General features: G+C 32.2%; 1 protein-coding gene across 3 annotated transcripts in view; it reads left to right on the top strand.

Annotated features, from left to right (window-relative positions):
• LOC130896213 (mucin-2) overlaps positions 1–27,965 on the top strand; it is a 275,551-nt gene that overhangs the window by 201,554 nt on the left and 46,032 nt on the right. For all 3 annotated transcript variants that reach the window (XM_057804149.1, XM_057804150.1, XM_057804148.1), the window contains exons 18-19: positions 5,835–5,937; positions 15,267–15,434. In XM_057804149.1, coding sequence (XP_057660132.1) covers positions 5,835–5,937; positions 15,267–15,434 — 271 coding nt within the window. The remainder of the gene's footprint in view (positions 1–5,834; positions 5,938–15,266; positions 15,435–27,965) is intronic.

The raw sequence follows: 27,965 nt of genomic DNA, 5'->3' as shown, positions 1-27,965 counted from the left end.
AGGACCGGAGTGGCGTTTCCCATAAGAGCATACTTCCCCACTTCCACTACGTTTTACACGTATTAAGAAATGTGAAATATGTACAAACACTGTATTAACCAACACTGTACTGAGATATAACTTGTTTATCGTCCAGATTACTGGATTACTAGAAACTTGTTAGACTCACTGATCAATTTTCAGAAACGTTTCACTACCAAATCGTCTTCCTTATAGTTCCCCTAAATTATTAAAATATGCAATCATTCATAATGAAGTTTGTCGAAACTTTTAAATTGAAAAAGAATGAGCTCAAATTCCTTTCAAGCTGTGATGTTCCGAATCTATTCTCAATCAAATATTGCAAGCATGGAACGCGTACTCACCTAGTAAACCAACACATTATAGATTTTATTCTTAATTCAAAATTTGATAAAGTATTATACAGGGACTTGATGCAGAACATTCGGTAGTTAGAAGATGACGTCAAAATAATGCTGTGAAAAAATTTTTGTCGTACGACCCTAAAGTTATTAGCCTAAATTATACATTGGAACATTATGAATTTTAATGGATGATTACGCATATCCATGTAGTGTTTGTGACGCAATAAATAATTCTACAAAACTATCTGAAGGCCAGGGGCGGCTCTTGCCCAATGGTTAACAATCCGTAACTTTTACAGGGATAACCTGTACAATCTAAAGATGGTAAAAATGAATTTTTCAATCGATTTTTCAAGGTTCTCTTTATTTTATTTGATAAAATTTATGGTTTAGGAGATATGTAGTTTTTTAAATCGTTGTACACGCCAAGAAAACCGTTCGCAATAAAGAGACATTCTCAAGAAAATTATCATGAATTGTAATTATTTATTGAAAATATTTACAGGAGGTATCTGAACACAATCAAACATTTCTAACGAACATCGTGTTACTTGCATAAGAAAAAAGTTGAATTTGAATCTAGGGAGGATATTTCTTTGCACTTGGAAGAGCATTCCAAGGTTCTGCCTTATAGAATTTTATTCTATCGATCATTTCGTTCCTTACGTTTGCCAGTGTTGTATATAACAAGTTTTTATAGCCCTTAAATCCATTGTGGGATGTGGTGAAGGGCTCCATCGTGTATGAACCACATATGTATCTACAAATGTTTAGTAGAATATTTCAAAACATGGGTGGTAAACCAAAAGTCTTGTCTGCTTCATTTACACTAGGGAATCATTCACTATACTTCAACGCTGTAACTTGAAACCGCAAAATTATAGAAAAAATTACAATATTATAGTACCGCCTATGAATAAGCACTGTCTACCACTGTCCTCTTTAAGAAATACTGTTACTTTATACAGAATCCTCTTACATATTGGCATTCAGTTATCCAATGTTATCTGAAAAAGTTATTTAAACAAAAAATCTACTAGTCACGCAAGAATACTGGACCAAAATACATTCTAAGTTATAATATGAAATCCAGAAAACTGTTCCATCACCCTTTTTTAGTAAGAATGTTAATCAATCAATACGGTAATCTCACGTACGGTCACCAAAAGATTCCAGAACCACCTTTTTGTGCTTTCAGTGCAACAGCGCCTCATATGTCAAGCAGCTGTTCACCAGCAGTACTAATTTGAAAAAGAGTTTGGACTCTTAATCATCCTTAGATAAATCTATAATTTATCGTACCAAAAAGAAGTTATTTTATATCTAAAAAGGCCATAATTACCTCTCCAAACTATGAATGCAAGATTCGTTTTGCACCTTCTAACATTTCTTCTATTCACAACCCTCGATAATGTTGAATATTGACAAAAATATTCTAGCTTTTTGTTAACGATAAATGTGTTTTTCTAATCAGTTTTTTCATCAATAATTTCTATAGAATACCGCATTTAGCAAAATCTCTAAATATATTTGATGTCGCGTCACTTTTTCTCGTGGAAATACTGATTTCAAGCTTTGTTTCTATCATTTAATAGAAACTATATCAGCACAATTTGTGCTATTTGAAATTAAATTAAAAACTGATGAAGCTTGAAAAACTGTTAGACTAATATTAAAATAGTTTTTTGTATACAAAACTTTAAAACAAATGTACATAATCCAAATGTGAAAGCATGTATGTATAAATTGAAAATATAAAGCATCATTTCATTTTTTTTTTGCAATATAAACCTGGTTGAACGCTAAATGTTAAAATTAGTCAATTAATTCACAAAACAAATTTTGAAATAACAACTCAGTTATTTTTCGTCGATAAACGATTTAAATAATTGCACAACAGCAAAAAGTTGTAACAAATAAATACGCTTCGTTTATAATTTTTTAATTGAAAGATTAACTAGCTCAGGCAGCATTGGTTGGCAAAAGTTGCCTTCACACTGTACGGGGGTTGTATGAAAAATATTTGACCTTAATCTGAAGATATCACTAAAATTTCAGTCTTTCGGACGTCGTTCTGTTGAACATCAAGTGAGTCTTGAATAGTGGAATTGATTATCTAGCTGTCATTAAATATTTGTTTATGATAGGCATTACATCTTCCCAAATGTGTACGGAGAAACTGCTCCATCATTTACGCTTGTGAAATTTTGGACAGCTTAATTCATATGTGAAGAGAAGAAGTTGAATACCATCAGCGGCTCCAGAAATTCTAACTTGTTTACAGATTGTATCAACGAAATCATGTAACAGTAAGTTTACCAGGAAAATTAACAATCACTAAATTGTCCAACTATATAAAGAAAAGTATAATTCAGCAGTGACGAGAGAAATATTTAAAACTCTTCCAAGGTTTCATCGATTAATACAGATTTTCACAGAAACCCGTTTATTCCAATAGGTTAATTAAATAATGTACTTCTTACGTTAGGACTAGGTCCTGTATTTTCATCAAGGGTTTGCCAGGAGTAGTTGGGATGCCGAGGACCAGCTTTCATACCACCTTATAGGTGGTCGTCCAGGAGGTCGAGTTGTGTCTGATTTCTTTTCCATTGCAATTTTTGCTAACCGTTCATTCAAATAATGTTCACAGTTGAAAATTAATATTAAACACTGACAAAGACGAGGTTTAGAAAGAATTTGTAAAATATGAGTTTATTACTTCTTTAATACGTTGTAATGTTTAAACTAATTTCGAGGTGCACCTGTGATAAAACAACATGAATAAAGATGCGCTATTTAGATTAATGCTTGAAACTAAAACAAAAAAATCGTACTTGATTATATATAAAAAATATCGTTCCCTTTAAATTTTCACACTATATTGGTATAATTTGATAGGAGTTACGTATCGTATAATTTCTTATTTTGACTACAAGAATAATTGCAAAAAAGTTAATGTTAGTTATCAAAATCGAGGCAGTATGGTACGAATAAAAGTATTAAATTCGAAAACTTCTTTAACTCATTTCCAGCATTGTCAGATACGAAGAGTAGTTGAAATTGGGATCAAGTTTAAACAATCAGTTCGTCAAATAAAAGCGAGTGAGGCAGTTAATTTCTTGAAAATTATGGAAAGTTTTAGTTACGATAAACTTGTAACTTGGAAGAAGTTCAACGAAGTAAGATGCTTGATATCTGACAATAATCGTTTTCTATATAATTAGGTGATAGCTAACATGGACGTTTATCTAAGAGAATAGCTTAGAGCTCAACTGGAAGATACTTTATAAAAATGACACCTTTATTCGGAAATCTTAATTTAAACAAAAGACCTACCCTATTCGTGCAGATTGATATTATTCACGCTTACTTTCGACAGTGAGACGAGAAAATTTTTCGTTCGAACAATCAATTCGGCGACAAAAGTATTTAGTTGGATAAAATGTATCATTCGTCGTCGCCTGACAGTTGAGGTTGAGCCATCGATACAATTTTAAGAATATTGGATTTTGTTGATTGATAGTTTCTCAAATAAATCTATCTATTTACAATCAATAATGTGTTTAAGAGATAAATCCCAATGTTATAAGCAAAAACGCATTTAGAACAATTTAACCAATCCAAAAATCACCCAAATATATATATAAATATTCGGTTCCATCGGTGCTTTCACATTTTTTCTTATTTATCTGTAGAAACTTATGAGCTATTTTGGTTGACCTCTTCAATGTTATGAAATCAGTGCTCTTTCGTGCTTCTTTTCAAGCGTGACAACAAAGAAAAGTCGTATGGGGCCATTTCAGACAAGTCAGGTGCGTGTGACACCATCACCATCCATTTTTAGCCAAAAATTGAATTAAAATAGTTGTGTGCCTAGGGGCATTGTTATGATGGACTAATCAGTCAGTTGGAGAGTCTTTGAACAAGTGGTAATGCTTGGTGTTTACATTTTGATGTGAAGGATCTGTTTTGTTGACTATTTAAGAAGCACTGATCCTCTTCGAGAGATAAGTTGACATGAATTGGAATTTAGATATCTCGAGGACTGAATTAGTATGATATACCATTCAGTTTTTATGCTATTTATAATTTGGTGACATACAGAAAATGAATTTTTGAGTTTAAGGAATTAAATATTAAATATATAAAAATGATGAAGTGCACATCGAGTTTTAAAAAGTTTTCTCAAGATATTCCATTAATAGTTGTGATATGGATGCCCCATAGCATAACCAAAAAATTTTTGTGTATTTATTTAATTCCCAAACTTATTTTAGTTTTAGTGTTTTAGCATTTATATATTCTGTGTAATTTTGTTATAATAACTAGTTCTTGGGTTTTCTTTCAAATATTTTCTGAATAATTACACAAGCCTGTATTTTTAACACTTTGGAAGTTGCCTTAAAAATTTTAACTTTCAACTTTCAAGATTGTTGATTCCAAATATACTTAAAAAACTAAAAAATAGAAAAACGTAGATCTATTTTATTTATAAGCCAGTTTTATTATTTACTGAAGAAAAAATACAAAAATATACAAAATATCTATACAACTGTTAGAAATATTTAATTATTCTTCACTTTTATTGAAGTAACGGTTTCTTTTTTAAAAAAACTTTCATACGGTTGTTTTTCTGTAGTATTCGGCTGAAAGAAGATTTCTCGATAATATTTAACAGTAATCGGCCATTATGTTTGTGCTCAAGCGCACTTTCTATATCTTGTTGAAATCATCGTTTTTACTCACGGTACCAAGATTTTTCGAGTCCAAATTTGAATATAAAAAGTGGATTGCTTTTAATAAAGTGTAGGTACACATAGTAAATTCAGGAGGTAATTTAAAAGGTTAAATTACAGAATATCGCATCCAAACTACAAAAATTAGACTTGGCTTAATAATTTAGAAAGCACCGGGCTTGGAGCTGGCTATACCTTTTTAAGTGGATATAAACCCATCATACTCCATCATTGGAGTTGCACCATCTGATTAATTCCGATTGCTAATACATTTTCTTTTTCTTAGTGACAAAAAATTTCAAAATTCCTATAACGTCATCGAGATATATTTTACTCGGAAACTAATGTGCACATTAGATGATAAAATGTCGATTATAACATTTAAAAATGACAACTGTTCGCAATTCATTCGGTCGAACTTAATTTAAGGAAGCAACATTAGTTTTCGCTTCTGTTTTGTACAAATGCGAGAATCTGCAAATAATTGAAGTAAGAGAAAAGCAACAACGGTAGAACTTCTCAACAACTTGGTCCTTAGTTTCAGCAAAATTGGTTTTGTTGAAATTAGTGATGCTGAATATGGCGTGTGTGTTTCCAAAGTACAAAGGTGATTTATGCCAGCAACTCCATGTACGAAATCTTAATATCTGTCATCTAGTTATGTACTAGTTACTTATTTCCGATTGCCAACTTTTATAGATGGAAATTCATAATTATATCTGGTCCATTGCAGGTTTGGTCCTCTAGTATGGAGGAACAGCAAAGAAAAAAAGAAATTAACGAAAGCAGCTAGGAATGCCAAATGTAATAGTGGAGATAGCGGCATCCAAATAGAGGTAATAAAACGTTTAGTAGCATTTTTTATGTTTTAAAAAAACTAATTTTAACTAAGCAGCACATTTTTTAAATAAATTATCTCCGTTATTTCACACTCAAATGAAAATAATATATATATATATAATATAATATAATAAATTTGAACTGAATGCATCACAAAACTTTATTTTAAAAAACAATTATTATCATACATTCAACAGTTGAGTGAGAAAATCGAAATTAAAAGTTAATTTAGGTCACACTTTTAGGTACAGATTAAAACGCAAAAAGTGGATTGCTCTAATTGATACTTTTTTCTCATCGAATGGCAATTAGTCAGTTACAATATCGCAAGACCTGCGAAAATAACCGATTACTTGTTAAATAACGAGTTGTAATTTGTTTTTTTAAAAATTACATCGTGTTACGACTGCTTGGGCTGTATTCATCACCATTATACCTACAATGAATAAAAGCTGATACTATTCCGAAGTCTATTTAAACGTTTATTGACTTTTTGAAAAACTATATAAAGTGGTTACACTATCGTAACAAACAACCGAAGTGATTGAACTGATTAAATCACTTCGCCAATTGTATTATCGCTTATCTATATGCAGTAGCTATAATCATTTCGTAATTTCTATTTGGCCACTTTTGTCACGAATTATATAATCTCCATAATTACATATAGCCCTTATTATTATTCACTGGCAATTGAGAATAATTTAATTGTAACAGAGAAAAATTAAAAATTTTATGAGAGGAAATAAGTGAGTTGATAGTATCTTTATTTATATATTATAAACTTTATACCTTATTATAGAAGTTTTGTAGTCCAATCCAATCCAATTTGTCTTCGCCATGTCCCAATTTTCAAAAGTATCTCGGGCAGCTTACCACGATTATCATTTCCGCGGAAAGCCAGTTCAAATGCCTCACAAAATTTAATACCATTAATAACAATTGTTGACAATATATACCTATTCTATACCTTCTATGGCATTTGGAGTCTTCGTGTCTTTATCCTCAAAGTTAAGTGTCCGTACTTCCGTACTTAACGTAATCACACAAATTCCATTATAGTATATCGTATTGTTATTCAGTTCTAATTCTTTTAAAGTAGTAGATAGTAGAAAAAAATTACTTACTCGGGACCTAATCCACCCTGTTCAACGCTTGCGCTGGACCGAATCCAGTGAACTTCTCCAGTTAGTTTACGTCGCACTGCTTTAGAGCGCTGAGAGTATAATGAAGATAGAGAGAAAAGAGCGCGCAGAATATGTAAGGTAATAGTTTTGGATAAGTGATTGCGAAGGTTGTTTTAGTTCAGACAATTATTATTTAAATTAGGTGATTATTTTTGATTTTGATTCCCAATTTTTTGAGAACTCGTCAACACCGTGTAAAATGTTTTCTGTCGTATATCCTTAGGGGACAGCAGCACATTAGTATTATATCTATTATGTCTCTTATTTCCCCGTTTCGTGTAACAATATGTAACAAACTATTCTAACTGAAGATGTTTCCGATCTTAAACCTCTTTTCTTTTCACATTTTGTCGTTTACTTTCATTCTTCCATTATTGTAACAATGCAAGTTCTGCTAAAAGTTTTTACTAAATTTCTACATTATTTCAATGTGTGTTGACGAGAACGACACGTCTCCGTACTGTGTTTTGAGTATCGTTAAGATCAACTGTACAATTGAAAGCCGAGTGATTTGCACTTCCAAATAGACGACTTCTTGCACCTATTCACCAATTGGGTCAGGAGGTTTTGGGATCGGACGCTGAGAGTGCGTATGCTAGAAGCACTTAGTGGGGTATCGTCCGCATATAATTGAATTATGTCCAAAGCGGGGGCTAGAGTGGAGCCTTGTGGAATGTCAGTCACGGTGGTGTAAATGGTTAAAATAAACAATAACCCAATTTGACCTTTATGGGACGAATATGAATAGATCAAATTTATTATCGACCACTGGATAAAAAATTTCAAGTCTGCTATACTACCTGTACTATCGATACAGAAAATTTTGCCATTAAAATAGAGATGGTCAATTGTACAATATACACATTGGCTGGATTAATATAAGAAAAGTTGATTTGATTACTTGTAAAAATGAAATAGAATTTGATAGTAATAAGAACGTATCAATTAAAGAACTAAACATATATTAGATAGCATATCTATGTTGTCTATTGAAAGTTTATCGTACTAAATATACAATGAATTAATTTGAAAAGGTTATTTCGAACGCATATGTTCTAAATGTGTTACCGTTGAACTTAATCCCATTTATTTTCTCTCCTGGGATAGGTAAATATTACCAGCAAAGCTCGGGTAATTGCTTTTCGGATAATAATCATAATAATACATTTAATATCACAATTGAATTTCATACTGAACGGATTATAATCAAATATTGATACGATATTATATAAAACGAAAATGAAAAAATTTGTAGGAAAGACAAGAAAACTTAGATAGAGAAAGATCTTTACACGTTTCTGTTTACCTTAAAATACTAATTATTCCTAGATTACATCATTTCAGTAGTTGAATTTATAGTCATTTTGATAATTATAGGATTATTTTTGACATATACTCCAAAGGAAATATCCTCAATGATTAAAGTAAATATTAACCCGAAAAAAGCTCCTAGCTTAAGTATCATTTTGACTTCTATGTAAACCACAGACCATTAAATCAAGTATATAGGATAGTCTGTTCTTCTGTTTTCTTAGACATGGCTCAGGCATTTGACAAAGTTTGGCATGAAGGGCTTAAATACAAACTGAACAAACTCTTGCCTAACCAATATGCAAAATTGTTAGAATCCTATATAGAGAACGAGCCTTCAGAATAAAGCAAGAAAATACTTACTCAGACTTAAAGAAAATCAACGCGTAGGTAATGTTCTTGGGTTGATTCTCTACCTCTTAAACATTAGTGACATCCCTCAATTAGAAAATCGCCACATTTGCAGACGTCACAGTCATTTTGATCGTAGGCGATTCCCACGAAGAAGCAGGAATCAACTCAATTAACAAATTTAGTCATTGGACCAAAAAATGGAGGATAAGCTTAAAAAAGAAACTGGGGCTAACATTAGATACAAAGTTACGCTGGAAACCTCACATAAAAAAGAAACGAGAAGAACTAAGTATTAGATACAAGCAAGTCTATTGGTTGCTAAGAAAAAAATCCACTCGTTAATTTTTAATAAACTACTTGAATATGAACAAATCATGAAACCGGTATGGGACCTACATGATTCAACTATGGACATCTGCCAGCGAAAACAACACCAAATAATCCAAACATTTCAAAATAAAGTGCTAAGGAGCATCGTTGATGCGCCCTGGTCCTTTCGAAGACACTGTGAAGTAGATATCCACTAAATTTGTGAAGAGTCACGAGTCACAGCTCCTCGACAACACCAACCTAGAGAGAAGACTGAAGAGGGCAAAGCCTTTTGTGTTAGTTATCTAAGTGCTTAGTGTAAAAGCTGAGCAAAGTGCCGAATTTTACATATTAGAGTGTTAGGTAAACAATTATAATTGTAATTATAATAATTGAAGGTACTACTACTGAGTAAGACCCTTACTCGTGATAAAGATCGGATACAATAAACATTTCTACTTGAAGTGTCATACTACCAAGTGATATGGAAGGTACTACTGCAATAAAGGTACCTAAAACTATCTAAGAGGCGGCGAATATTCAGTGATGTTACAAAAGTCAAATGTTCGGAAAGCTGCTTTATTATTCATCCCAAAATTTGTTATGAAAGAGAATTTTTATCATATTTTTATTGAATAAAAAAAATAATTTAAAAATGTACTTTTCTTACAAAATAACTTCAAGATTATTGGAATAGTTGAGGTGTTAGTTACCACACAATCACAATGTTTATTAGAACATGTTATTGTTACCCACAAGTAAAAACTGCAAAGGCAACAAAATGACTGTCAATGTCGGTAATTACCAATTAATTCCAAAATATTCCACATCTGTTGATTTTATTATATACTATATAAATTCAGAAATAAAATTTCCAATTAAGAACCACAAATGACTCAATAATATTTTACGTAACCTTCTAAAATTGTTGGTGATATAAAAACGACGCTACAAAGTCCACATATTTTTTTCTCGAAAAGAAAAATCCGTTATCTAAAATGGCACTCGCAAGGAAGGAACAAAAACTTTTATGTAGCTATCAAGGGAGGATTCTAACGCGCATTTTCAGTTAAGAATGGTGCCATTGTTATTTTCCGATATACGGGAGAATTGAAGAAATCTCAGATTATTGAGAAACCTTATGACAAAAATATCTAGAATATTTTCTATCGCATAAAAACCAATGATCGGGAACCTATTTGTATTTGATTAAACACTGAATTTCTCATAAGTTTCTTGTCAAAAAGTTGGGAGAAATTTCAGTATTCGTATAGTTTCACTAACTAAAAATATACTATGCAATAGTAAAGCGAGAGCCTATTTTTTTAAATCGAGAAATTTTGGTTCAATCCACACCTTCAAAAATTGTGTTGTGTCGCATTGTCCTTATTACTAACTCTAGTGGAATATTAGGTGTAAGCCGTTCTCTAAACTCCCAACTAAATATGCTGCCGACTGTTTCTTCTGTTAATTTTTTAGCATATTCTTGCAAATCGCGTGTGCGCCATCCCTTGACGAGATGAACATGACAAGATCGGACTTTTGATATTTTGCCATCAGTCTATCAGAGAACTCGCCGTCCTACTAGCTAGCATCAACTTTTCCCAAAAAGAAAATCATTTATCTAATCGAGGATAAATCGAACCTCGATCATTTTCCTAAATTTTCATAAAGCATGTAACAACTTCCACGCTTCGAGACAATGTGGATAAAAGTTTTGTCTCCCCTATTGATATTCGTAGATTATTCTGCAGAAGAAAATCACTTCTAGAAAGTGGAAATTACAACTCTATAGTGGACGTCAACATCTTGATCGCATTGAATACTTGTAAGACAAGTAAACTTTGAACGGTTGACAGAAATATTGGGTGAGAGTATCATGATGGAACAAAATGGTTGTAATGTGTGAACAAATGGTTGAGAAAATAAATGTTGTATTGTAATACCAAAAAGTGTGAGCGTTTTAAATGCAACAGTACATGCCCCCTCTATATTTCAATATATTTTGTTTCACCGGGCGGTTTTTACGTCAACTCAAGGATACGCGAAAATTTAAACAAATTATACTTTAAACACTTCCAATCTAACCTAACAAATCAAACCAGCATCTCTATATTTTATAAGATGAAAAATATTTTCTTCTTTTGAAGAATACCAACGCAAACTCTTGATTTATACATTAAGTTTAACCTTAAAATTAACCGTTTACAGTATATGCGTAATAGATATTTGTCGTTCAATTATTATGTTTATACACTTGTAGTACCGTGTTAGCAATAATTCATTACTCCTAATGGCAGCTTTACATCGAGCAAGATAACGTGCAAGATATTGCAACCAAAGGATTAATATTGGTTAGTCTTTTACCTCCGCAGGATGGCTGCCCCTAACAAAACTTTAAAAATAACGAAGCTAAGTGAAATGCAATGCAATTTCAAATGTGAGAACACAATTACAAAAGTATTTAAATATTTGAGTAATATCTGCTGTTGAAAGATCCAAAATATACTATTTAAAAAAAAATAACGCGTTTTTAAGATCATGGCAAACAATTTTGAGTGGTCACATAATTAACTAGAGCTATTTCCACTATTCAAATATGTATTCACTTTTTGTGAAAATGTGTATTTGAATTCATATTTATAGCTACAGATGTATTAAAAAGTGTACTATTAATTTATTTACCTTATTAAAATATAGTCGACATGTTTTAAGTAATAAACTCGCTTTAATTAAGAATCGTTCAACCTCTTTCTCCTATTTCCATATATTTTCTTATTAAATGAGCACGGTTCCTCTTTTTAAAGAGCACACTAATGATTTTGTTTTAATAATTTCAATAGGCGGCCGCTAGACTAGCTTGGTAAGAATCTTGTAAACACTGTTACCTCACTGCTTTTTCATCCTCTCTCTTCATCATTATTTTCCACACAGTATGAGAAAGGAACATTTCTACCGTAAATGTACTTAATAAGAAAAAAAAAAAAAAGAGGAGATAAAGAAATTTATTATGTGTACAAATTAAGCTTTCTCCAGCTTGAAAAAACTATTATGAATAAGACTTTGTTAATTACTGCTAAAACTCATTGGATACTTCTCAGACTGCAAGAAGTCATCAAAATCATTACGTGAATATTAAAAAAAGAAAAATGTGATATATGTATATTCAATTTTCAATTTTCGAATTCTTTTGAAATGAATCAGTTGCTCCTAAGTTGGAACTCCTTGAGCTGTTGTTGATATTCATATTGCACACACACACTTTTGCTGGCACCACAACACAAAAACTCACAATTACACCGACCGATGGTAAACTGTTTACCTTCGGGCTCTGAAGACGATATCTTCATTGTCGAAACGTGCATCAAACAATGTAATTGTAAGTGTTGGTTTAGTGGTAGTGGTACACAGTGTGTTCACTCTTTAATGCTTGTTTCTAAAGATTGGTTCCGATCCAAACCTGAATATGTCAGCATATTTTGATAAGTTGATTCTCGTTACTAAAATTTCAGCAATTTTTGCTGCCTAGTTTCTTTTTGACGATCTTATAAGTAAGTTAAATTTTGGGCAACTGAATTTACACTTGTCCGTATCATGTTTACTCACGACGAGCGTTCTGGAGAGAAAAAGCGATATTATCGAAGAAATTTAAGAGGCTATTGGTCTATCAAAAGAAAACATTTACCATATACTGAATGGAGAAATATGCCTACGTTAGTTGCTGCGTTTGTTCACTTTGGAAGTATCGAAAGAATCCTTTGTTTTGCGTCGATTCATACCATGGGTGAAACCTTGAACTACAACTACACTCCTTAAAAGAAAAAAAGTCAAGACAGTGGATTATAAATGAGGAAAAGTCGCCGGAGAAGTGATGACGTCCTTTTTTGGGATAGTCATGGTATTGTGTACTTCGACAATCTTCAAACTAATTTTCGAATTTGTTGATCTCCTACTATACTCACCACATCTGGCCTCCAAAGACTTTTTTCTCTTTCCTAACCTTAAAACTTCACTTACATGGTAGAGATTTAATCAGACGGGAACGTCATCGCATATGTGATACCCAGAGGTTGGAAAAATTAAATCACGTAGGTACATGAGCTTATAGTGGGCCTCCCTCAACTCATTTGATTATGCTCAAAATTTCGAGAATTCGAATTAGAAAATTTACGATTTGGCGAAAAGTTTTCAACTCTCGTACTCATTAATACTTTCACTTTACATGTGTATGCACAATTCTTTTGTACTCCTTATTCCCGTATTCTATTCTGTACATTGTTATCTAAAAATCCATAGTTGATATTTTGAATTTATAAATTTGCAATTAACTTAGTTTTTCCTTTTGGTCAGTTTTTCAAAGTAGGAGAAAGCTGAAAATAATTAACAAAATTCTCTATTCCTGTCTCCACAAATGTGCAGAAATGGTAAATATTCGCTTTCTTCTACTGAGTAACAGAATATATTCCGAAAAATTTCCAGATAATCATCACCAGTAGTAATCAAAATCAGGAGAATTATTTAAAACAATCGTTTGATTATTACTTGAAGTAAGCGTAATATCACAATTTTATTCACACATTTTTCTTTAAAAACGCAATGCTTACTTTTAATTTGATTGTGCTCTAATTTTTTTTTTAGTTCTATACATTTTTTTGCGCTTTTCCATTAATACCATATAACACTCCTTGGTATATTTTCTATTATAACGGCAATTAGAATTACAACAATCTGGTTTAAAACAATCTATAATTTCTATAATAAATAGATTCACACTACATCTCCGAAATTATGATAAATAAAACGTAACCCTCGATTTCGTTTATTATCCTAATGGAGGGTAATTTACCACCAAATAAAGGATAATAAATTATGAAGTAATTTTTTCGGATGTTTTTCTAAATTTCAAGAATTTTAATTATTTATGAGACCTCTGTGTTTCTGTTAAATTATAAATAGTTGAAACTTGTTTTTCGAAACTACAAATAGGAGAAATAATTCTAAGCAAATGAGAGAGGGAAGAAGAAAATTATGAATGCGTAAGGTAGCCGCGCGTTGGGTGCTGTATTTGTCACTTTAAACTAAAACTGATCAACTACTACACTCCTGAAACAAATCAAGTAAAAAAGGCGTCGTACTTTTGGCGAGATAGACTATGGTGCAATCTGTAAATATTAACAAAAATCTCAATTTGTAAAAAGGAGTTTCCAAGGAAAATATTGGTTGACGAAATTGAAAAATATTATTCATAAATAGAAGTTTCCATTTTGTAAGCACTCAATTTTGCAAAGGCTCTATCGATTGTTGTGTTTGCGTTTATTACAGCTTATCTTGAAGATGCTTTCAAAAAATGTTCAAATTCGGTGGTTGTTGAGAGATAGTGTGTGGGAAAAATCAAAATTTGTTTTTATCTAACAACCTAATCTGAGTTCGTTTACTGTGAGGTAATATCTCTGCTACAGATAGAAGGACGGACAAAATGCTAGTGATAGATACTATATGCAAAGACGGTTTCATCAGTGAGAAAGGGATGCGACCGTTTGAGGAATAGCCTAGGTCTGTGCTCAACTACTTTCATCAAAAAGATAAAAACAATAATAGGAAAGTGCTTTTAATGAATTACACTTGGAATTTATTGACTACCACTGTATTATCTAGATTTAGTGACCAGCGACTTTTTTCTGTTTCCTAACCTTTGTATAGACTTTGAAAGAGATTATGTTGAAAAATAGAAATGGTTATGTAAAAAACATATCTTGTTTCTTTATTAGGCTATAAACTATCCGTATAATCCTCGTATAATTGGTAAATACATGGATTCTAGAAATGAGTTTTGTATGAAAATAATTTTCAGAGAGATTGGTAATTTTGCTTATCAATCAATTTAATCAGTTACTCGAAGTGGGTGCTCAACTCAAAACTGAACAGACGTAAAACAATTCAAAGTTTCATCAATTCTTAATTAACTGAATATATAAATTGATAAAACTTGAAAACTGTATAAATTAGTTGCCTTTAATCTTTTAATTAATGATTTCGTAGTTTTAAATTAAATTAAACCATACCCAGGAGTGTTACTTGGTACCTGTTTATATTCATCCATAACAGAAAGTTTTCACACAGACGTACCGAAAATAGCAATTGTATGTTTATATAAATTTTTGCAGATTGTTACGAGTTGTGGGGGTGCGGGAGATAGCTCCGAGTCCCATGACACCGATCCCCCTGGCGATATTGACAGTCCTCCTGTTACCCGACGGAGACCCCACTCCGCTCCCAAAGGATCCAGACCTCATTCGGAACTTCTTAATCAAATACTTATCGATAAATTCAAGGTAAGTCAATAATAATACATTAAAATTGTTGGTGCTTGGAATAAACTTTTATATTATGATTTAATTCCGTGGTTATTTATTTTACAAAAAATACTACAGTTGGTATAAAATGATTTACGCAAAATTGAAGATTTTACACAAGTGTTCGGTTAGGTTTATATAATTTTGAAATTTGAAATCAATGCATATCCAATTCACACAAAATTAAAATCATTACGTACATCATTTACAGTTATTTGTAAAATATAATCCCATTTAGGTGATGTTTATCATTTCGAATGCATCAGTAAAAAGTGAAACCTTCCCATCACACACGGACTCACATATCTGCAGGGATGGCAACAACAGTTTCTTAAATGTTTGCATTTTTCAAATCGTTCAAATTTCATGGCTTTTATTATAGAAACACATCTTAAGCTACCGTCGCGCAAAAAATCGCACATTAGGAAGACCTAAAAGGCTAAGGAACATTGCTATAATGTCGGTTAATCTCTCCGGGAAATATGCGTCTAAAAAAGAGGTTGCGGTGTATAATGTTGCCCCGTCCTGCAGAAAATAGACGTGTAGTAGCACAACGGTTTCGCAGAGTTAGTTGCCAGAAGTTGACTTACGATTGGTGTCTTTTTTTCCGTCCCCTTACGAAAAATATCACGATATAATAAACAAACATTTCGGCAAGCCAATTCTTGCCGTCATGGTGCCTTCGACTTAGAAACATTCTGTTAAGGCGAGAAGATGAACTAATTTGTTCTTGTAAACATATTTAATATCAACGTAAACGTTGTCAGAAACTAACAACATAGTAAGTCCCACCTCACGGTAACAAAAAGTGATTAAACAACACGCTAAAGACAATTAAATTAGTCATGTGATAAATTTATGCCTTTGTGTCAATTGAGCAATATTTTATTAAAGAGCTCATTAAGACCAATAGCACATAGTAGTAGACAGTTTACACATGAAAATAGATGTATCCTGATGGTCTTGATTAACGGAATACTAGACTAGCAAATATTAGATCAAGATAATAGTTATTTGCGGGCTCACAACCCTTGTTCATGAAGTGCTTGTAGGAATAACTATTAGAAATTCGTCAATTACAGCAGTCGCTCTTAACATAAAAATATAATTCGCACTATTGTAATGATTCAAAGACAAATTATTAGATAAGAATATTATTCTGTTAGTTTATTTTCACTTGAAACACAGGTCTGCAAGTAACAAAGTGCATAGGTTTTTTGTACATTTTCTTACAGATTTTCATGTCCTAAAACCGGAAAAAGTATTTAAAAAATTCCATCTTACATTTTTTTTTTACAATACTAAATTTTATATTTTTATTATGTGGAAAAAGTTGAAATTTTTTTAAGCTTAGTGATACAGAGAAACGTTGGCTGTCGAGAATTTTTAGTTGACGAGAAACTTGGGTCGTTCAAAAGATGCGGCCAGATTCAAGGCCAACAAAAAAAACAACTTTTATCATCTGGTACCTCTGGTACAGATATCGAGACACTCAGTTCATAAGGAAGAAAACTTCAATGATTCAGCTACGATTCTTGAAAAAATCAAATATCAAGAACATAAATGGATGGCCTGCAATATTGTTGGGTCAACAGTCTATTCTGTTTCCTATTATTGTGGGATAGTAGAGCCAGAAAGCCTTACTGGACAACAACTGACTGGTCACCACGACAAGGTTTAACTTCTAGCGAGAAAAACGTTATCAATACCACTTTGGTTTCGCCAGAAAAGGTTTTCTTGCCGTCTGTTCATATTAAATTGGGGCTAATTGAACAGATTGTAAAATCATTGCAAAATGATGTGGTTTGTTTCAGATGTATACGTTTCAAGTTCCCGAAATTGTTCGAAGCAAAGTTTAAAGAAAAACTTTTCACTGGCTCTGACATAAAAAAGTTTTTGTCTGATCCTTTTTCCTGAATCAATGGAGATATCGAAATTTGGAATTTATTCACAAATGTAGTGTAGCAATTTTTGAACAATACCAAGGATCTGGCATCTAAAACTATTGTACACCGCAGGCTGACAGCGTATCAAGCTCAAGGGTGCAACATTATATTAAAAGTTCACTTCTTACACCACCATATTAAATATTATCCTGAACACTTGGGTGCCTACAGTGAAAACAAGGTGAAAGATTTCACCGGGATGCAGGAAATATCGAGAGACGTTATCAAGGAAGATGGGATGTTAGCATACCTAGCAGACTACTGTTGGATGCTTAAGCGAGAAACCAAAGAAGAATATAAAGAATGTGTTCGGAGAAGCGTCATAGAAAAGAAGAAAATGTTTCACAAACAAAAAGAGGGAACATAAAATATTATGCTGCGTGTTTGTTGTGATAAATAGTTGATTTTTATCATTGTTGTGTTCTTATTTTGCAAAAGAGCTATATGTGATGGAGAATAATCGAAGTTATTTTTTTTTAAATCGGCTCAAACTATATACAAAATTCAACAAAAATATCTCATGCAGCTGAAAAAAACCTCCTTACGTACCCTTATGTAATTGTTGATATTTTTTTAGAATCCTGTAGAATTCTGAACCTTCTAATATACTGACTATTTTTTTGTTTATATTACTGACTATTCACTTAGAATTGCACCTTCCTAGCTATAATATGCTTTCTTAAAAAGTGTTGTATACATCTATAATGCCTGTATTTGAGACTTCTTTCTTTAGAAAAACTAAAAGTCATCGTATATCTTCCAAACATACGAATCCTACCTGGAATCGTTTCTTAACCTTAATGTTAAATTTTTCATTCGTATTGTTTGAAATAAAACCATTTCCTTTTCTATTCTTATAGACAATTGATTTATAGGTGAGAATCGTTATTTTTATAATTATATAGAAGTAGCAAAAAGATACCACTTTTATTTCGCGTACATTTAAAATTATTGCGTAAACTATTTATAATGTATCCAAATTACGATTGTTAATATTCGTAATAGCCGCATAAGCAGTCAACGCAAAAAACCGCTTCTTCGTCTAAAATCTTTTTACTTGTATGTTTTGCCGAATTAAATAAGAATTACACGTTGTCCTCACTATAGGCTCTCTACTTACGACTGAAAATTTTTTTAGAGAAACACCAGATCACCAATTTTTGAAATAAAAACTAGTGTTTTGTACAGATTGAATTAATAATGAGTTTAAACAGAGTCTGTCACATGAATAGGTTACGTTCATGAAAATATATAGAAAATTATAACGGAGTTCAAGTTTTCCAAATTGACAACTTGACAACAAAACTTGATTCACTTGAAATGCTTAACTCACAAAAAATTAAATAATTTATATCCTGCAAAATATAATTAGAGAATCTGATTGTAATGTCCAAAAACGGAATCTCCGCTACACTGGAGGATATTCTATACCTCTCGGAGGTAGCAGTATAATGTCCTGCCAACCCCTCCGTCCCTGAGCACAATTCTAAGCAAGCCACTGGTTTTAAAAATTCGGACGGCGTCTTTGACATTGTTTATAAATGGCGGAACTCATTTTATGTTTATATGTATACAATTTTTTTCGTAGCAGGCGGTTTATTTATAGTATTTCTTCTAAATAGGTTCTCGGAAAGTCTATTTATTTATTTCTTTTGTTTCTTTTTGTTCTAGAACTTGTAGAATTATATCTAGGTATATACTAGTAAATGATTTGTGTAAACGCAGATAAATGGTGTATATGTTTATTGAGTAACCCCACGAATTGAAAGAGTGTGTATAAATACGAAAAACGTTACATTACTTTAGTCAAAATCTGTGCCAGTATCTTTGGACGTTAGTTTCTGTAATATCTTGTTTCTGCCGCGTTGACGCGACATCCTGGAATAAAAATAAAAACGTGTATCTAGAAATTCAAAGTAAAAAATATAGAGTGAGATTGTACCACTGAATGTCACCATCTCGCCAATCAAATTATCGAAATAATTTACTCGAATGTTTGTTACACAAACTTCTCACCACCAGGAAGTATACAGAATTTTGTGAAAATTCATCAGCACCAATTCGTTAAAAAAGTATAATCACCATGCAGGCACATTTTGACTAGGTTCTACGTTCAAATTTTTTCAAACGTAACATTAGTTTTGCGGTTTTCAAAATTCGATAAATCATGTTTCACCACCTGTTTTTTAGTGTAGGTACTAGACCGTGTCGTACTATTCATTCAGACACGTTCTCAATTAAAAAATAAATGTTGCCTAAATATTGGACCACAAATATCTAATTTTCCAGTTGCACTTCTACATTCCTAAGATTATATCGATTCCTATAGTATTCGAGTTATTTTAATTTTCAAATCTATTTAAATAGTTCACTGGTCATTTAAATAAGCATTGAATAAAAGTGATTGCATAATTACTAAATAGAGTTGTTTATTTTATTCGAGGTATTCGGTCTATAAAACTAGTAAACAATTTCCAACACAGTCATTTAGTAGATTTATAGTTCGATGTTATGTCGAAACTTCAGAAAGAAAATACACTCAATTTCCATTAAGAAAATAAAGTGCAGCGGTGTTTACTCATTTTCTCGAGCTCAGACTAAGTTATTTCGAATTGACATCTATGATGTAATATATTTTTTTCTTGGGCCTTTGAAATATATATTCGGATTGTTTCTTTTCAAAACAAATTTAGTATATAGTGCAGAAAGTTAACATATATGTACTTATCAAATAAAATTTAGCGTTAATTGTCTATAGCTTTATGGTGGCTTCGAAATTTCAAGAATTGCCAATTTGATACGAACTCTTCCAACTAAAGTATCATTCCGCGTGCACAGGTCTTTTTGTAGACAAATACAAGTAAATTTCGAGGTTAAAATGTGGATAGTTATTTAAAATGTGTCCAAAAAACAAAACAGAAGGATAATAAATCTTCGAAGTCATTGGCAGTTGATAGCATTAAACGGATGTGTTAAAAGACTTGCCGTCTACTTTCGATGAAACTGCTGGATTTATAAGAAGCGTTTGTATCCATCTTACGATTCTTACGATTTTTCATATTCATATGCGATAAATTATATGACAAAGTTAATCATAAATTACTTTAATTACTGAAAAACTTGTCATTTAGAATCCAGCTCAACTTGGAATGGGATTACAGAAAAATTTGAAAGGGAAATGATGACGTTAAATGCAAAAGTGGTAAAGTAGTACCGCATATTATGTTTTTCTCTATTCAAAAATACTTCGATAGGTCGCCAAGAAGCCCTCATCAATGCATTTATATAGTTACTAACAACAAAAACAAATTACTATAGTTAAATATAAAAATCGCAAACTGAACTAAGACCCGAAAAACAAGTTAAAACAATTGTAAACAATTCATTTAACGAACCGCCACTGTCTTCAATCGAAATCAAACTAAATATTTTATTATTTTTTTTATTTGAACGTATCCAGGCGAACGTGTTCTCTGACGATACTTTGATTTCTTACCGGGGTTAATAAGAATACTTAAACTAGTGAAATTTTTTACTTTATTCGGAATTGGTATTATGAGCGCTTCTTTTAAATTCATTCTTGTATATTAATCGAAACCCTTCGATACTTTTTATTGTCCTTCATGTAGGAATAAATACAGTATAATAGTCTTCTTGGTAAGAAGTAGGAACCTCACTTTCTTTGTTAGGATCACTTATCCAAGTTAGTCGTCTGTTTATAAACTCTCTAAATTCTAATTCATTCTAAACTAAAACCTTTCTTGGAAATAACAAATTATTTTTTACACTTTTTTAAAAATCATATTGTGAGACAGAATAATAATAATAATAATATGATTACTATCACTCATTTTTCACTGTATTATATGTGTTAATCAAAAGAATCAACACCAGGCACATATCCTTCAAAGGTTCTAAAATGAGGAAATAGCTGTTATGTTGAATTCCCGTTTCTCAACCTATCGACATCTCGGCTATATGTTTTTACAATGTAAAGGACTTTATATCTTCGAACGTAATGGCTCTCGAGGGATAGATTTGAGCAGGGTTATAATTTTGAATAAACGTTATCGAACGCGGAGGGTTGTCATCGAAAAATTTTTATCGGCAGCGGTAACAGCAAAATGCTTTTCATATTGAACTACTTCATTCATGTTGAATATTTGAAATTAATAATCGCCTGTAACTCACTGAAAAAGCAGTGACTGCACTCAGTATTGGAAACAGTATTACAGGTCCCCACATTTCTTATTACAAATGGATAGAATGGAGAATAAATTATGGTTTAAAGCACCACCAAAGATAATTTTTTGGTAAAAGTATGATAAGCCAGCCCATAATGATGATCATCTTGAAACTCTATACATAGATTATTGATGATACGAGAAATCGATTTATCATATCTATTTTATGCGGAAACATTTACTTCCGGAATTACCGGAAGTTGCCATTATCTCAGCTAGTCTAACAGATATCAATCCATGGATAACTTTGTTCCATAGATCTCATCAAGATGTGAAAAGTCATGATGATTGACGCATGGCGAAGAAGAGCTTCTGTGGAAAAAGTACGCAAATGCATCAAAAAGAAACATCGTCGCTCCAGGAAGCATAACTCACACAGATGGCTGGCTAGCCTATCGATGCCTCAGCAATGAAGGCTACACTCATGAAAGGGTCAATTACAAAGAAAGATTCGTTTCTGATAGCGGGGTTCGTACCTAAAGAATTGAGGCCAGCTGGAGACCTCTGAAAACATTCTTCCGCGGTAGGCATGTACCTTTAGAAGATTGGGAGGTCAGAATCATATAATATATATGGCGACGAGAATGTCGTAAATCTGAACCAAAAAGAGACCCATTCATTTCATTATTAGAAGGAATAAAGATTTTCGAATGTAAAAGTTATAGGTATATAAGTCCAATTAAAATATTTGATTGAAGAAAATTATTTTTGTTTATGTTTATTTCAGTCTCTAACACAACCTAACGTAACCTATCCTAAACAGAAATTCTTCTGCTCTTGCGTCAATCATCATGACTTTTCACATCTTGATGAAATGTATCGAAAAAAGTTATCCATGGTTCGATATCTGTTGGCCTTCCTGAGATAATGGCCACTTTCGATATCTACGTAAGTAAATGTTTCCGCATAAAATAGATATGATAAATCGATTTGTCGTAATATCAATAGTCTATGTATAGAATTTCAAGTTGATCGTTGTGGAGTGGCCCACAATTTTAAATTGGTATATGTTTCCATCATTCACCATCTTTAGGCAGTGGAAATTGATATATTTATGCCTCCATTTTTAAAGCTACGTTTCCAGAAAAAAATCGTTGACCTGATAAGAACTATGGGACTAAATTATCGAAATGTATATATTCTCATCGGTCCGTGACAAGGTACATAATTTTTAATTTATATGTGATACCCTGGTGAACCTAGTATTGATAATGGTACGAAATTTATTGTATTATCATCGAAGTGTGCAGAATTTTAATCTACTCTTCATACGTACAAGTGGAGCCAATAAAATTTGGTTACAGACGGCCTTTCACAAGCAATGGGTAATAAAATTTATAAGATTATGTTTGAAATCAAATTTTTTTACCTATGCTAGCGTAAAATTTAATTCGGTAGCTATAGATTTAAAGTGATATTTGGAAAGACACAGATTATATTTTTTTCTATAAAATATTCCATTAAACCTAAAAGTTTTTTAACCTATTTAACTTTTACATCAGATTCTGGCAAATTTCAACTTTTGGAAAGTTCATTTTTAACAATTTGCGCCGTAAAGGACGATATAACTTTGCATAAGTAATGGCTTTAGCTACTTTAAAAAAAATATTATCATTATAATTTGATAAATGTTATCCTTCATTGGTGGCGAAAGGATCTGCAAAAAGAATGACATCTCATGCACACATGCTTGAAGAAATAATATCTATTTCAAACATTTCCGAACGTTAGATTATGAGGCCATATCGTTTGATATTAGACTTCTTCCTCACACTAACTTATAATCATTTCAAAAGTATCACGAACTCGTTTTATTTTCAGAACAAATGAAAAACTCTTGAGATGGTGGATGAAAAATTGATAAGTTCATTTTATCTTTACATCAACACTTTTTATATTGCGAATGAGTAACCGAACTGAACTTCAACGGGTCTTCTTATTCGAAATCAATATTAAATCGAAACCTAGAAATTAAGACCTGAAATAACCGCTAGCAACACTTGCGACCGATTCAAAATAAGACCCGTAAACAAACCTATTATTTATTGTATACAAATTCTTATTCTTCGTGGTTACCAATCATTGTTGTATGATCCTCGTTTCACAAGAAAGAATAATGGAACGCCAAATTCCGTAATGTATCAGAACTTTCTCAACTCTCCACGTAATCTAACTTTACATAAATCGCCATTAATTTATCTTTGTTTTAAAAATTATCAAAAAAAAAAAACTAATTTTTAAACATAAGAGACATAAAATCAAGAACATTCAGATGCATTAATATATGAATTACTTGACATAAGTTCTGTTATACAGAAGAAATACTTAGTGCGGTCAATCAGTTCTTGGTCTCGTAAAAATCTTCGCAACAACTCAAGTAGTAGAGCTCAAGTTTCGCGCTATTATAAAATTTTTGACTAAAGAAGGAATTATCATATTATAACGTAAATCAAAAATAGATTAGTAACTGTTTACTGTGTTTACTGTGTAATTCCAATCATTCTCCATAATTAAAATTGTTGTTTCTCTGGGGACTAGAATCATTAGAAGATAACCCACGTGCTGGAAACCTCGTGACGTCCCAGAAAACACTAAACTAGAGGAAGAAATGGTTTTAAGTGATCAGCGCTTAAAAACAAATGAAACTACTTACATGAGTATTTAAATTTGACAAAAATTAGTGAAAGCGCAGTCCAAAAGAATCGTCGAGTAGAATGTTTGACTATGATTCGATATCCAAAAAAGATTCCTGGAGTGGCATCGGGAAGGAGAGCGGGTACCAAAAAATGCAACTGTGAACGCGGCATATTATTCTGTAATAACAGACTTTTGACGTACTTTGTATCAGTAAAATGGGAAACAAAAGAAAGAGATAAAGAAATAAAGCCGAGAAATTTGATAATGATGTATATCAAGAATACAAACAAAAGTTCAAGATCAATGAAGAGATTCGGTAAGGTGATCAACTATTTATAAATACTGTTCACTCTCTCATTAAGTATTTCGACTGACGGGGTACAATATTTAACAAATCGGCACAAATATGCGCCTATGCTGATGACATCGTACTGATAGAAAAAAAGGAAAAACTAAACTGGTAGAGCTATTAGAAGACATAGAAGAGAAAGCTAAAGAGATTGAACTCATAATGAATCAAAGTGAAACGCAATATATGATTGTTTTAGCGGATAAAGCTTCCAACAAAGTAGACTTTGCAATACGAAATAGGCACCAAAAACCTTCAAGTACCATGGGAATCTAATGGAAAACAATGCAAACTGCTTAACATCCTCCTTCAAGAAAACCAATACAAACCTACTATGCAAATTTGAGTCTACTAAAGAACAAAACTCTTATTCGCCCATTAATTTTATACGGTTGTGAAATATGGACGCTGACATATATTAGGTACTTATTAATTACTGTGGCTAAAATGGGCTTTCCCAATATTAAAAAAAGGATTTGAGATTTTAAAATTCATATTAAAATCATAACGCGAGATTTTCCAAATTCACTCACAAACAAAGAAGTAAAATAAAGAAAATAATGTAATGAGATGAATTAATCTCCGAAATTTCCAATAATTTATCATTTAATTGAATCAAATCACAAACTTTCGTAAATGTTGTGGCAAATATATTGTTCTTTATTGAACTCCGTAAACAAATTTGCTACTTATATGGAAAAAAAACCATTAATGAGTTATTCTACATCATTAAAAACTTTATTAAGCAAAAATAATTTATTGTTTTCAGTCTCGTAAATAACATTAAGAAGTGGTCGAAGTGATTAAAACGCTCCGGATTGGCAGAACAACGACAATAATTAGGCTCATTTAATTATTTTGCGCCTTGCCGTCGGGTATGATTGTTTGCGATCGTTATTGCGACTCCCAAGGGTCCGTCCGGGCATTGTTTAGTAAACTTCTGAACTATACGATATGCCATGTAAAGTACAGTTGATAGAAACATATATATATATAGCATTGTCTCGGCGCAACCTTTAGGTACAACAGGGGTTTTATAAAGGAGCACGTAACAGAGCACGTAACTTAATAAAATTCCTAAGCTAAAATTATTTAGCGCTAATTTAAAATATTTGCCAAATATGTCTATTCAACTAATAAACATGATCATTAAATTTATAATTATTTGATAGACTGACTATACCCAATCGTCAGCGTATTTTTAAAACTGATATTGTTCTTTTGATATGAATAACATTCACTCCACCTAAAAGCAAGTACAAGACAAAACTTTTAGATAATATCCAAAGTACTCGAATCCCATTATCGTTCTCTTAGAATGTTGACATATACATATATGTATTTCTCTTTTAGTTTGGGATCTAAAATGTCAAATTACAAGCAACACCTGATAAGATAACTAGATACTCTGTTGCCAAGTGGTAGACTGTGATAAATCAGCAAACTGCATCGGTAAATATTACGTCACTCAATAAGTCGTGTGGCTGACACACAGATGGCGCTGCCATTGTCAAATCCATATGACATGAATGAAGTACAAACTTTCAGAATACTGTGTGTAAACTTTCATGACATTTAGATTAGTCAGAAAAAAGTGACAGCCATTTAAGGGAAGCTACTTTTTTTATTTTCAAAACAACGACTTCGTGTGTTAATTTATCATTGCTTCTTGATAAAAAAATACTGTGCAAGATCAGCAATGACTTCGAAAGTGTTAACTGGACTTTGCTTCATCAAAAAGAACCATTTGTTGTTGGTGTCCTGAATTTAAACGTGGTCGTTCCGATACCGATGATGCTGAACGTTCTGGTCGTCCAATTGAGGTGGTTACTCCATAAAGACATCAAAAAAGTCCATTGATTATATCTAATCGTATATTGAAATTGCGCGAGATAGCTGAGGCCGTAAATATATCAGAAAGCAATGTGTTCACAATTATGCATGAACATTTGACTATGAGAGAGGTTTACTCATATTCGATCAAAAACAATAACGTGTTGATGATTCATAGCAGTGTTTCCACGTAATAAATCAGATTTTTTATGTGATAAAGGGAGAAACATGGTCCATTACTTTACTCCGGAATCAAAACGATCATCATCTGAGTGGACTGCAGCCTGTGAACCACGTCCGAAGCGCCCAAAGGCACAACAGTTAACTTGGAAGGTTATCGCTTCAGTATTTTGGGAGGCGCAGGAAAAGGGAGCGGAGTTGTTGGATCGTTTGAATGCAAAAATAAAGGAAACATGGCCTCATGTGCCGAAGAAAAAACTTCTGTTCAACCAAGACAATGCAACCATAGTTAAATTGAACGAATTACACTTTGAATTATTTTTTCATCCACCGTATAGTCCAGATTCGGCTCCCAGAGGCAAAAGAAGCCTTCTACAAGCACGGCAACGAGAAGTCAGAGAAGAATGATTGTATTGATCTTAAAGCAGATTATATTGATTATTAAAATCGATTTTTGGCAAAAAAATGTGTTTTTCTTAGTTATTCACTAAGTCTAACCCCACTGATTAATTCAGGTTTCCTAACCTGCGAGTTTCACTTACAAGAGAAAAAGTTTTTATCAGACGAAGACGTTATTTCAGTTCCGTGTTTCAATATAGTCTCTTTTAAGTCGCGAGTTTCCAGTTTTTTCAAACCATTCAAATATGTAATAAAATCGGAAATTCTGCAAAATACGCGGTTATCTCTGTTATCACCTCTTTTTATTTTGTCTCAAATTGCTTTCTACTAAGCTAAAGCTTGGGAACAAAAATTAATCCGAGGGATGAGGTGAATATCGACAATAAATCGTAAGAAAACTGGTTTCTTTAATAAATGTGATCGTTGTTTCTCTCTGAAGTTGGCCAGTTATCGTTTGCCACTTGTTCTGAATAATCAATAAAAATTACACCCTTCCGAATCCAACACAATGTGGCCTTTTTTGGATTGAGCTCATTGCTTCGACTGTATTTTTGTTTCTAAGATATAACTAAGATGTACTCAAGATTCATTTAATATAACATATCGATGGTACAATTCGTTCTGATTTGAGCGTTTGAAGATAAGCAAGTACACTTTCAATAATCATTAAGTAATCGCGGCTCCCACCAGATAACTTTTTCATAGGTAACCTTCCTTGCTGAATAAATCATATTCATTTTATCAATAATTTCTAAAATAGTTTCAGAAATGACGTTAGTATCCTTATCCTTATCCATAATCTTTACGCAACTTGTCCGTTTCTTGTTTTTGTTGTTTGTTGTTTTTTCTTCATAACAACGAAAACAGTTTTCTTCATATTAGTTGTAAAACTAATATTTATATAGCAGCTTTTGTGGAAAGC

The sequence above is a fragment of the Diorhabda carinulata genome, chromosome 7, assembly GCF_026250575.1.
Source record: "Diorhabda carinulata isolate Delta chromosome 7, icDioCari1.1, whole genome shotgun sequence".
In the NCBI taxonomy this organism is placed as follows: Eukaryota; Metazoa; Arthropoda; class Insecta; order Coleoptera; family Chrysomelidae; genus Diorhabda; species Diorhabda carinulata.
The sequence above is the reverse complement of the archived record's forward strand: the minus strand, read 5'-3'. Positions and strand labels throughout refer to the sequence as shown.